This window comes from Pristiophorus japonicus, chromosome 16 (genome assembly GCF_044704955.1).
Source record: "Pristiophorus japonicus isolate sPriJap1 chromosome 16, sPriJap1.hap1, whole genome shotgun sequence".
Lineage (NCBI taxonomy): Eukaryota > Metazoa > Chordata > Chondrichthyes > Pristiophoridae > Pristiophorus > Pristiophorus japonicus.
Window position 1 is genome coordinate 17,451,806 of NC_091992.1, and position 13,585 is coordinate 17,465,390.

General features: G+C 47.6%; 1 protein-coding gene across 1 annotated transcript in view; it reads left to right on the plus strand.

The window, feature by feature from the left end:
• Nucleotides 1–13,585, plus strand: part of heatr6 (HEAT repeat containing 6) — an 89,786-nt gene that overhangs the window by 15,713 nt on the left and 60,488 nt on the right. The window contains exons 2-3 of the mRNA XM_070857060.1: nt 9,006–9,113; nt 10,666–10,806. Coding sequence (XP_070713161.1) covers nt 9,006–9,113; nt 10,666–10,806 — 249 coding nt within the window. The remainder of the gene's footprint in view (nt 1–9,005; nt 9,114–10,665; nt 10,807–13,585) is intronic.

Sequence of the window (13,585 nt, forward strand, 5' to 3'; positions counted from 1 at the left end):
CACCTGCTCCCACAGTCTCCATCGGCAGTATACAACTAAAGACAGTGGACAGCTTCAAGTACCTTCGCAGCACCATATCAAGTGATGGGTCCTTGGATAAGGAGATTGATGCAAGGATCTGCAAAGCCAGCCAGGCACTTGGTCACTTGCGCACTAAGGTGTTGAGTCACCACCACATCCGACTGTCAACTGAATTGTTGGTGTGTAGAGCAGTCGTTCTCTCATCTCTCCTTTATGGATGTGAGACCTAGACACCCTACAGGCGACACACCAAAAAGCTGGAAGCTTTCCACATGCGCAGTCCCAGATCTATACTCCACACACGCTGGCAAGACCGGGTGTCAAACCTTGAGGTTCTGGAGAGAGCACAATCAACTAGCATTGAGGTGATGATCATGCGAGCCCAGTTCCGGTGGGCTGGACATGTCATCCGCATGGATGAGTCAAGGATCCCTCGTCCGCTTCTTCACGGCGAGCTCTGTGAAGGCCGAAGACACTAGGGGCGCCCCTGCAAGCGTTACAAAGATTGCATCAAGGCTAACCTCCAGTACTGTGGCATCCGACCAAAGTACCTCGAGAATACAGCAGCTAATAAAATCCAGTGGCGAACCCTCACGAGGACTGCTTGCCAGACCTTCGAAGAAAGCCGATGTCAACGCCTGCGGGACACGAGAGATAGACGACATCAGGTGGCAGTACTGTCAGCATCAGGCACATCGAACTTCCCTTGTCCGACGTGCAAGAGACTATGTGCATCCAGAATTGGCCTATACAGCCACTTGAAGACACATGCCATTGATGATTAGCACAACAATGCTTTGTTGGATACGACCGACTACCAAGATGTTGTCAGTGAATGTAACAATTCTACTTTTTGCATTCAGCGCCAGGCACAGGCAGAAGGGAGCATCCTCTACCTGTCGAGAGCAACTCGCTGCACAGTATAACATTGCAGCTTTTTGCACCAGCTATCCTTATGGCCTGTCTGTTTGCTGGGGAGGACTTCGCAGATTGCACCTCACCTTTTAACAATCGGCAATAATTAAAAGGAGTAAGTATAAAATACAATGGTTGACCTGGAGCAACAGGCACCATAAGGTTAAGGCTCTTTCGTCGAGCTACAGTATGCAGACGACGCCTGCGTCTGCGCACATTCAGAGGCTGAACTCCAAGTCATTGTTGACATCTTCACTCCGGACTTACACTAAGCATCCGTAAGACACAGGTCCTCCACCAGCCTGTCCCCGCCACACAGCACTACCCGCCCCCAGTCATCAAGATCCAAGGCGCGGCCCTGGACAACATGGACCACTTCCCATACTTCGGGAGCCTCTTATCAACAGGGGCAGACATTGATGACGAGGTTCAACACCGCCTCCAGTGCACCAGTGCAGCCTTCGGTCGCCTGAGGAAAAGAGTGTTTGAAGATCAGGCCCTCAAATCTGCCACCAAGCTCATGGTCTACAGGGCTGTAGTGATACCCGCACTCCTGTATGGCTCAGAGACATGGATTACATACAGTAGACACCTCAAATTGCTGGAGAAATAACACCAACGATGTCTCCGCATGATCCTGCAAATCCCCTGGGAGGATAGACGCACCAACGTTAGCGTCTTGACCAGGCCAAGATCCTCAGCATTGAAGCACTGACCACACTCGACCAGCTTTGCTGGGCGGGCCACATTGTTCGCATGCCTGACACAAAACTCCCAAAGCAAGCACTCTACTTGGAACTCCTTCACGGCAAACGAGCCCAAGGTGGGCGGAGGAAATGTTTCAAGGACACCCTCAAAGCCTCCCTGATGAAGTGCAACATCCCCACTGACACCTGGGAGTCCCTGGCCAAAGACCGCCCTAAGTGGAGGAAGTGCATCTCGTCTCGTCACCGAGAGCATGCAGAAAGCAAGTGCAGGCAGCGGAAGGAGCGTGCGGCAAACCAGACTCCCCACCCACCCTTTCCTTCAATGACTGTTTGTCCCACCTGTGACAGAGACTGTAATTCTCGTATTGGACTGTACAGTCACCTGGGAACTCACTTTTAGAGTGGAAGTAAGTCTTCCTCGATTCCGAGGGACTGCCTATGATGATGATGATGAAGATTAAGGCAACCTTCATATTCATCGGGCAGCCAAAATAGCTTTACCGCCTTACAGAAGCAAAATACTGCGGATGCTGGAACCTGAAATAAAAACAGAAAATGCTGGAAATCTTAGCAGGTCAGGCAGCATCTGTGGAGAGAAACCGAGTTAACATTTCCGGCCTGTGACCCTTCGTCAGAACTGGAAAAGTTCGAGATGTAACGGGTTCTTGAGGAAGTGCCGGGGCAGGGAAAGGGGGAGGGGAGGAAAGAACAAAAGGAAAGGTCTGTGATGGGGTGGAAGGACAAAAATGAGATGGTAATGGCACCACTGAGGAAACAAAAGATGAGGCTAGATAGAATGTGAATGGCGGAATCATCACCAGTTGCCATGGGAAAGAGGAAAAAAAAGGCGTCTATTTGTACTAGCTGAAATGCAGCCGTTTCTCTGATTGGCTCTCCATTTTCACATGACCTATTACTGATTGGTCCCCTTGGAGGATAAGTCAAACCCTGAAGTTCCTCAGGAATGTGTAACTGGAACTGCCCAGCCCAAGTTCTGACTGACTTTCCAAGTTGTAATTGGATCCATTTTGACTTTAGAAGCCACAGAGGATAGATCTCCCCAAAAGCCACCAAGTTCCAGCCGAAGTCCCTTACCCACATCCGAAAACCCTGACCCAAGCGCAAGTACATGCCCTTACCCCTAAACCCTGGGCCATAGATGGGGCATTGTGTGCGGATTGTTAACCGGTTTATTGGGTATGAAGTGAATAATGACCGTGTCATGACTTCTAGATTTCATCCATACCCCAACGATGTCCCTTGTAACACATGCACCAGGGGGTGGGAAGAACGTGATCCCGTCTTCCTGGAGTTCCCCCTCTCCCCGCCGATTTCCCCCCCCCACCCCAATCTGTGTCTCTCCCCCCCCCCCCCCCACCCCGAGAAACACACTGCTCCTGGCAAGCTGGCAGTGAATTGAAGCAGCAATTGAAGCAACTTTGTTCCTGCTTGTCATCCTTTTAGGACTGCAACCAATACACAATTGTATAATTGGACAATCGGGGACCTCCCATCACATTTTACATAACTGAGGGATGAAGACTACTGTAGGGTAAAGCTATCTGTCTCGCGTTGCCTGTATCTTTCGATCATTGCTGGAATGGTCCAGTTTTTTGGAGGGGTGTTTAATTTTCACTGCCTGTTTTTGTTGTTGGTATATGTATGTTTTGTTAACTTCCCCCCTTTTTTTACATCCTGAGCTCTCCTCATGCCACGCTCCTTCGCCGTGGAGATGGTGGGCTGGAGACCCACTTGCAGACCCCAGCCAAAACTGCTATGTATCCAGCCACCAGGAACTTAGGCCAGGAGTACTGATCCTGATTGTCTTACTTACTTGTGTTCCCTTCTTGGTCTCTATTCAGCATCTTCTCATAACCGTGTTGTTGACAACGAGAGCGACTGGTTGCAGATGCTCAGACATAAACCTGAACTTTATCACTTGGGTGTGCTGCATTGCTGCTTCAATTCACTGCCAGCTTGCCAATATTAATCCTTTATATCCTAATATCTTGTTCTTTGGCTCAGCAATCATTTTTTGATTGTGCTTTTGTGAAGCGCCTTGCGACAATTTTCTACATTAAAGGCATAATATAAATAGAAAGAAAGACTTGCATTTATATAATGACTTTCATGATCACCGGGTGTCCCAAAGCGCTTAACAGCCAATGAAGTACTTTTTGAACTGTAGTCACTGTTGTAATGTAGGAAATGTGGCAGCCAATTTGCGCACAGCAAGCTCCCACAAACAGCAATGTGATGATAACCAGATAATATTTTAGTGATGTTGATTGAGGGATAAATATTGGTCAGTACACTGGGGATAACACCTCTGCTCTTCCTCGAAATGGTGCCATGGATGTTTTATGAGACCATTGGCTTAATGTCCACCTGAGAGAGCAGACGGGGCCTCGGTGTAACGTCTCATGTGAAAGACGGCACCTCCGACAGTGCAGCGCTCCCTCAGCACTGCACTGGAGTGTCAGCCTAGATTTTTGTCTCTGGAGTGGGACCACGACCTTCTGACTTGAGAGTCGAGGGTGCTACCAACTGAGCCTCTGCTGTCACATGATGCAAACAGTTGCTGTTATTGTTGAACATTGTTTAGCTGTAATGTGTTTACAATCTTCTCCCATCACTGCAACCTTTGATAGATCTCCTCCGATAGTTCTCTGTACCTGACCTGCAGTCTCGGTGCCATCAGTTCTACAGAGCCGGCTGGGGTCTCACAAGGCATCCAATTACTGGTGGACTCATTGAAGAGTTGGGGTCCAGTTCCCGTGCCCTGAGGCAGAGGATGCACTGCAGGGAGCAGGCTTACAACCAAGCATGCTTAGTTGTAGCATTCACATTTTCAAAAAACCTGCATTATGGGCCTTCCTAATTCCCAAACTGAAATTTGGGCGTTTTCATTTCAGAAATGTTACTACATTATGGGGCTGATGGTTAGATTCTAATAATAATACTTGTATTTATATATAGGATTACATCGGATATACGGCACAGAAACAGGCCATTTGGCCCAGCCAGTCCACACCGCCGTTTATGCTCCACTCGAGCCTCCTCTCGTCTTTCCTCATCTAATTCTATCTGCATAACCCTCTATTCCCTTCTCCCTCATATGCTTGTCTAGCCTCCCCTTAAATGCATCGATACTATTCGCCTCAACCACTCCCTGTGGTAGCGAGTTCCACATTCTCACCACTCTCTGGGTAAAGAAGTTTCTTCTAAATTCCCTATTGGATTTCTTGGTGACTATCTAATATTGATGGCCTCTAGTTATGCTCTTCCCCACAAGTGGAAACATTCTGTATGAAAACCTTTCATAATTTTAAAGACCTCTATTCGGTCAACCCTCAGCCTTTTTTTCCCAAGAGAAAAGAGACCCAGCCTGTTCATCCTTTCCTGATATGTATGCCCTCGCATTTCTGGCATCATCCTTGAAAATCTTCTCTGCACCCTCTTTCATGTCAAAATATTTCAAAGCACTTTGTACAACAAATACATTTAGGCAAAGATGGAGGCCGTTTGCACCAGCAACATCTTGCAGAAAGCAGCAGAGATGAATGACCAGTTAACCTATTTTTGGTGATGTTCGCCAGAACATGGATGATCTGTTTTTGGTCATCGTCTTCAGGACTAACTCAGCTTTCCTCCAGTGTCAGATTGGGCCCTGACTCCAGACTTGGGTTGCACTTCCATTTTATCTGCAGCATTAACAGGAAGCAAAACTGTGACCCGGGACTTGCTTCATGGGGAATTGGCAGCAAACCTATACCTTACCACGCTGGCACAACACGTCAGTACACTTGCATGCTGCCTGCCTCTTCCTTGTACCCAAGGAGCAGGTGCTACATCACTAACCTGTGAAGCGCCTTGGGGTGTTTCGCTATGTTAAAGGCGTTATATAAATACAAGTTGTTGTTGTTGTAATGAGTTGAGAATTGTGGAAAATCCATTATAGGCTTACTGTAAGGTATAGGTTTTAAAACTGTGCACTGAGATCCCTGTGAAGGCTTCATAGGGTTACCAGACCCGATATTGTATGTACCGTATGCGGGAAGCACTGCATCTTGAGAATTCTGTATTCTATATTGTTTCTCTACTTGCTAACTCATTAGCTATATCTGTTACTGTATGCTGATTTATACAGTAAAACACTTTCTGCACTGAAAGCATCATTTCCCTTTGGGTAGCTGTGTTTTGAGAGTGTGTCAACACCTGCAGGGGCTCCCCCCACATAGTCAATCAAGTTTAAAGTGACATCAAAATAATGTGTGTCGGGAGTCCCTTTTCTCCCTAGTTCTCCAAATAAAGTGTTCGATACATACTGTGTGTGCGTATCACTATGGCAAAAAACATCTAATCTGCTTACATATCGCGTCTAAATCCTGTGAAGTGTTACTTTTCATTAATATACGGTGCTAGGATCCAATACTAATGGATTAGTAACTGCCCAGCTAGTAAACTCAAGTATCATAGGAGTGAAGTCAGCAAGGTATTGAACTGAGTTACACTGATCAGAGGCCAACACCTTATTTATTAAAGTGGGGTTATTAGGATTTTTCAATCAAGTGACACACAATGTACAGGCCTTGTGATACAGAATGCTGGGAACATGAGTGCTTTCACTAGGAATTCGGTTAAGAACATCAGAAATAGGAGCAGGCATAGGTCATTTGGCCCCTCGAGTCTGCTGTGCCATTTAATAAGATCATGGCTGATCTGATCATGGACTCAGCTCCATTTCCCTGCCCGCTCCCCATAACCCTTTACTCCCTTATCGTTCCAAAATCTATCTTCCCCACCTTAAATATATTCAATGACCCAGCCTCCACAGCTCTCTGGGGCAGAGAATTCCACAGACTTACGACCCCCTGAGAGAAGAAATTCCTCCTCATCTCAGTTCTAAATGGGCGACCCCTTATTCTGAAACTCTGCCTCCCTAGTTCTAGATTCCCCCACGAGGGGAATCATACTCTCTGCATCTACCTTGTCGAGCCCCCTCAGTATCTTCTGTGTTTCAATAAGATCACCTCTCATTCTTCTAAACTTCAATGAGTATAGGCCCAACCTGCTCAACCTTTCTTCATAAGTCAACCCCTTCATCTCAAGAATCAACATCATGAACCTTCTTGCCTCCAATGCAAGTATATCCCTCCTTAAATAAGGAGACCAAAACTGTACGCAGTACTCTAGGTGTGGTCTCACCAATCCCCTGTACAGTTGTAGCAGGACTTCCCTGCTTTTATACTCCATCCCCAAAGTGGAATGGTGAGCAAGTGAAATTTTTATACCACATCTCCTTTCAACTGTGGAAGCAGTACAGCTACAGATTTTGTACTTGCAAACTCGGGTTGTGCCTGGAGTGCGTGGTTTGCGCTGTATAACTCTCGGGTTCAGTACTAATGGTCTCTGGTCTTCCAGTGCAGGTGCTGTGAAGGGAGACATTTGAGGCACAGTTGCAAAACACTCTTGATTGTGTTAACTGTGTATCGATTTTGCACCCTGAATGAGAGAGACAAAGAAGAAAGAATATTTTTCACTTTTGGCTCACACACATATACAACAGCGCATAATCAAACAGTAGCTAACAAAATCATGCATGCTAACAGCGTTGTTGTGATGAATTGAGAGCATCACACGAGCTAAGCCTGGCGACCTTACTGAATAATTGTTTCATTAAAAATACAAAAAAACTTCACATCTATTTCTGGTCATCATTTATTATTAAGGGCACTTTTATATTTAAATGGGTTTTGAAAGAGCGATGCCAGACCTTCATCTATGAGTCACCGTCTCTCCCTGTCCATTGCCAATGTTCCACTGAAGAAAATGTAAATTCAATCTTTTACACGCACACGGTCCAGTGTATATGGGCATGTACTGCCTGGTGTACATGAGCATGTACTGTACAGAGTATATGAATGAAAAGAAAGAACGACTTGCATTTATATAGCGCCTTTCACGACCTCCGGATGTCTCAAGGCGGTTTTCATAGAAACTAGGTGCAGGAGTAGGCCATTCGGCCCTTCGAGCCTGCTCCACCATTCAATGAGTTCATGGCTGAACATGCAACCTCAGTACCCCATTTACAGCCAATGAAATACTTTTTGAAGTGTAGTTACCATTGTAATGCAGAAAACGCAGCAGCCAATTTGTGCACAGCAAGCTCCCACAAACAGCACTGTGACCAGGTAATCTGTTTTTAGTGATTTTGGTTGAGGGATAAATATTGGCCAGGACACAAGGGAAAACTCCTGAGTATATACTGTCTGGTGCTTCTGTTCTGCTGTCGGCACATTGGGGGATGTCAGTTTAGAAAATGGAGAGTCAACACATACAGAAGACCAGATCTCCGTTTTTCTAACCGACCTCCTCCAACCAGCTCGTATTGAAACGTTGGAAGCATTGACTGGGAACTTCTGCTGTAGAGGAAAGTGAAAATTTCTTGCATTAAAAAAAATAAAAAAATTCCTAGCCTGGGGAGGGAACGTGCACTTGCGTCACGATGCAAACCTGCGTCACAACATAAGCACACTGGAACACTGAACAAGCTCGGGACATTGAGAAGGCCAAGAGGTATCAGTGGCAGATCAGGAAACTCAGCAGAATGTGGGTTGTCACTGCTGCTGGCTAAATGGCAGCCAGTAAATTTTACATTCTAAATGTCATTGCACTAAAAGAGCTATGTGTTAAAGGAGGTGATTAAGCAGATACCTTCCAGAAGTATATAAGATAGTATCTAATATAGATGAGTAAAATCAGAAAACTACAATTTCAATTTTGACATGGACATCGGTTCAAGCTGCTGAAAGGCAATTAGTGTGAACCGTCTCAATATACTGCCAACAACATGTAATCTGAAGGGGCATGAAGCCCTTCAGTGCAGTATTGGTAGCTCAGTCAGGCGTTCTCACTGTTGCCGTGGGTTTCTGAATCTGCATATATGCAAATTATAAATGACCATTCAACCTCAAATTTTGCCCTCTTGAGCATCGCTGATTATAGCTGCTCAACCATTGGTGGCCGTGCCTTCAACTGCCAAGGCCCTAAGCTCTGGAACTCCCTTCCTAAACCTCTCAGCCTCCCTACCCCTCTCCTCCTTTTAATACGCTCCTTTAAAACCTACCTCTTTGACCAAGCTTTTAGTCACCTGCTGTAATTTCTTCTTCTGTGACTCGGTGTCAAATTTATCTGTTTTGTCTTATATCACTGCTGTGAAGCACCTTGGGACATTTTACGACGTTAAAGGCACTATATAAAGTAAAGTTGTTGTTGTGAGAATGAGTGAATTGAGCGCTCTGTTAGCTGCTCTAAGAAGTCTTTGGCCTCATCTTTCCCTGGTCTCCTTTCCAATTGCAGGATGTGTGTTCCTTACTCGTCCAAGCCTGTCGACTCGTCCAGTTGAACCAGGAACACCTCGTAAGCAAAATGTGTCAACTAATCCACCATTTGCTCAACCGCTTACAGGTATGAATGTCAATAAAACCCATCGCTGCTATTTGCAACCTAATCCTAAAACCCCTTTTTTGCGTTTAACTGTTTAATTCCCTGCCAACCCCCTCTTCTCGATTATCTATACTCCGATATCTTGTTGAACTGATTGAAGACAGACAGAAAAATGTTTGTTTTATTGGAGTCCGAGTAAACGCTAATAGGAGTGAATGGAATGGATATAGATATCCAAGGGTATTCGGGGATATGGAGCAAAGGAGGGTGGATGGAGTTAGGATATGGATCAGCTATGATCTCATTGAATGGCAGAACAGGCCCGAGGGGCTGGGAAATGATGTTAAAGGGCTACCCTGGTGGCTTAGTTGGTAAATACACAGTGCAGTGGAACTGAGCCATCCTGATTATGTAAAGCCACAGATTCAATCCCCGCTCTGTGCTGAGTTGGCTGACTTCTGCCATGGTGGATATAGGGGTTTTACGATTGGACCCTGGACTCAGAAGAAGGAAAAAAAATCAGCCACGTTTCTGCGCCTGTGAACCCTGCTGAAAAGCATCTGTGCGTGAATGTGAATTAGGACATGATGGGGCTCTGCCGTGGTGTCCTTCCCTTTCATTTCCTGCACCCCTCCCCCCCCACCCCTCCAAAAAGCTTGCACTTGAAACATGGCCACTTGGTAGAAGTATCTATGAGAAAGGAGTTATGAGGCTGCTCCCTGAGTTGCAACAAAGACTGGAGAAACATGGGGGCCGAAATGTCCCCACGCCCCGATCGGGGTGGTAACCTTCCGGGCCAGGACTTTTATTGCCCAGCCTAGAAGTCCCGCCCCCAACAGAACAAGGGGAGAAGCCAGAAGATGTTCCATTTCTGTAGCGGGCTGTTAAGACATGGAATTCCCTATTAGGAGCAGTGGTGGAAGAATAATGAATAATCCCCAATAGCTTTTAAAAGGGAAGTGGCTAAATACGTCCAGATTTTTTTTTTTAAGGGTATGGAGTGGGAATTAAGTGGATAGCTCTTTCATAGAGCTGTCAGGTGGCCAGCCAATCTTTTTTCAGTGCAGTTGGTTGAGGGAGGAATGTTGGCCAAGACACTTGGAGAACTTATTTATTTTGCTGACCTTCATTGGCTCCCGGTTAAGCAACGCCTCGATTTCAAAATTCTCATTCTTGTTTACAAATCCCTCCATGGCCTCGCCCCTCCTCATCTCCTGTAATCTCCTCCAGTCTCACAACCCCACGAGATGTCTGCGCTCCTCAAATTCTGCCCTCTTGAGCATCCCTGATTATAACTGCTCAACCATCGGTGGCCGTGCCTTCAGCTGCCTAGGCCCCAAGCTCTGGAACTCCCTCCCTAAACCTCTCCGTCTCTCTACCTCTCTTTCCTCCTTTAAGGTGCTGCTTAAAACCTACCTCTTTGACCGAGCTTTTGCTCATCTGCCGTAATTTCTTCTTGTGTGGCTCGGTGTCAAATTCATCTACTTTGTCATAACGCTGCTGTGAAGCTCCTTGGGACGTTTTACTACGTTAAAGGTGCTATATAAATAAAAGTTGTTGTTGTTGTCCCAAGGTGACGGTGGATGAGCAGAGCTTGGAACTTCTTCTCTCCTACTGCATCCGAGCGCTGCAGCAGTGCAACTCCTGGACTCATGTGGAAATACTGCAGGCGGTGGCTGCTCTTGTCTATGCCAATGGGCCGCGGTGCCAGAAGGTACGTTTGAGTTTTTTTGTTCAAGAGCAAAGGCCTTCTCTGGTGGTTAAGACAGGGTGGAGCAGAGCCATGTAGACCAGGGGAATTGCAGGTTTGAATCCTGGTCTGTGTTAAGTTAAGTGAGTCATAGAACCAGAGGGGAGATGAGGAGAAATGATGTTACACAGCAAGTTATGATCTGTACTGTGCTGCCTGAAAGGGTGGTGGAAGCAGATTCAGGCGTAACTTTCAAAAGGGAACTGGGTATATAATTAAAAAAGAAAAAATTGCAGGGGTATGGGGATCAAGCAGTGGAGTGGGACTAATCGGATAGCTCTTTCTAAGAGCCGGCGCAGACATGATGGGACAAATGGCCTCCTGCGCTTTACGGATCTTTGAACACATTCAGGAGATGAGGAGAGAAATTCGACATGGGTTTAAAAAAAAAATTCAGATGCAGTGATTTTGGTTTACCTGTTCATATTAATAATGATCGTTATTGAACTCCTGTCCAACCAGTTTTCAGTGTTACCATGGAGACGGGGGGGGAAAAAAATTGAAAATGCTGAAAATCCGCAATAAACACAGCAGGTCTGTCAGCATCTGAAACAAAAAAAGTCAGGCTAATGTTTCAGGCGGAGACTGTTTATCTGAACTGGGCCTTTGTGGTGTGGCAGGGCAGGACCTCCGTCCATCACTACTCATCAGCATCATAGGCAGTCCCTCAAAAGCGAGGAAGACTTGCTTCCACTCTTTAAAAAAGAAAAGTTCTTAGGTGACTGAACAGTCCAATACGAGAGCCACAGACTTTGTCACAGGTGGGACAGACAGTGGTTGAAGGAAAGGGTGGGTGGGACTGGTTTGCCGCACGCTCCTTCCGCTGCCTGCGCTTGTTTTCTGCATGCTTTCGGCGACGAGACTCGAGGTGCTCAGCGCCCTCCCGGATGCACTTCCTCCACTTAGGGCGGTCTTTGGCCAGGGACTCCCAGGTGTCGGTGGGGATGTTGCATTTTATCAAGGAGGCTTTGAGGGTGTCCTTGAAACGTTTCCTCTGCCCACCTTGGGCTCGCTTGCTGTGTAGGAGTTCCGAGTAGAACGCTTGCTTTGGGAATCTTGTGTCAGGCATGCAGACAATGTGGCCCGCCCAGCGGGGCTGGTCCAGTGGTCAGTGCTTCGATGCTGAGGATGTTGGCCTGGTCGAGGACGCTAATGTTGGTGCATCTGTCCTCCCAGAGGATTTGCTGGATCTTGTGGAGACGTCGTTGGTGGTATTTCTCCAGCGATCTTCGTTTCGGCTGCCTCAAAAAGTTTGTCACTCCACGACGACATGCAAGCCGTGATCTTGACCAATGGATCCATTACAGACCCAATCCACGTCCGGAATGGGGTCAAGCAGGGCTGTGTCATCGCGCCAACCCTCTCCTCAATCTTCCTCGCTGCAATGCTCCACCTCACACTCAGCAAGCTCCCCACTGAAGTGGAACTAAACTACAGAACCAGTGGGAACCTGTTCAACCTTCGTCGCCTTTGTCGTTGAACTGCAGTACGCGGACGACGCATGCGTCTGCACACATTCAGAGTCTGAACTCCAAGTCATAGTCATCATTTTCACGGAGGCGTACAAAAGCATGGGCATTAGACTAAACATCCGTAAGACAAATGTCCTCCACCAGCCTGTCCCCGCCACACAGCACTGCCCCCCCCCCCCAGTCATCAAGATCCACGGTGTGGCTCTGGACAACGTGGACCACTTTCCATACTTTGAGAGCCTGTGATCAACAAGGGCAGATATCGACGATGAGATTCAACACCACCTCCAGTGCGCCAGTGCAGCCTTCAGCCGCCTGAGGAAAAGACTGTTCGAAGATCAGGCCCTCAAATCTGCCACCAAGCTCATGGTCTACAGGGCTGTTGTGATACCCGCCCTCCACCACTACATTCCCAAGGTGATGCCATCCCAAATCCGGGGGGGTGGGGGGATGGCGATATCGAGCCCTTGGAAGACAACAGAAACCCAGAACCACGCCTTGTTACTCCGAGAGGGGAAACTATGGGGCTGGATTGGTTGGAATTCTTTGACATTTTCCCATTGATGAAACAGAAGGACCTTTTTGAGAAATGGCGCAATATCAGAGCCTTCAGCTGACATACTCCTGCCGGTCCTACCTGGGAGCTCCTGGTAGCGGTCACGGGGAAACCCAGCAACTCTCCCAGACACACTCCCAAAACTGTTGGCATCACACGAGGAGGGACAGGTGGAAGAAGTACTCTCACCCCAAATTTGGATTTTCTGCGCAATTTAAACAAGGTGGGAACCCAGGTGGGATTGTACCACAAGTCTGACAGAGATCCTTGTGTTCCCGCACCACCAGGAGACATTTTCTACTTGTGGTGGGGTGGGGTGGTGGGGGGGTGGGGTGGGGTTGGTGGGGTGAGGGGGGGGTGGTGGGGTGGGGTGGGGGTGGTGGGGTGGGGTGGGGGTGGTGGGGTGGGGGTGGTGGGGTGGGGGGGTGGGGTGGGGTGGGGTGGGGTGGGTGGTGGGAGGATGGGGGGGTGGGGTGGTGTGGTGGGGTGGGGGGGTGGGGTGGGGGTGGGGTCCCCAGCTAAAATAGCACCCTGACTTTGCAAATGCTGACGGGCCTGTGGCCTATTTCCTGCATTTCCCAGTTTTATGTCTGCATTACTGTGGTCCAAAGTAGTTTTATTTTTTTTAGTTGCCTTGTAGACCTTTTGAACAGGGCAATAAGGCATGATCTTATTGAATGGCGGAGCAGGCTTGAAGGGCCAAATGGCCTACTCC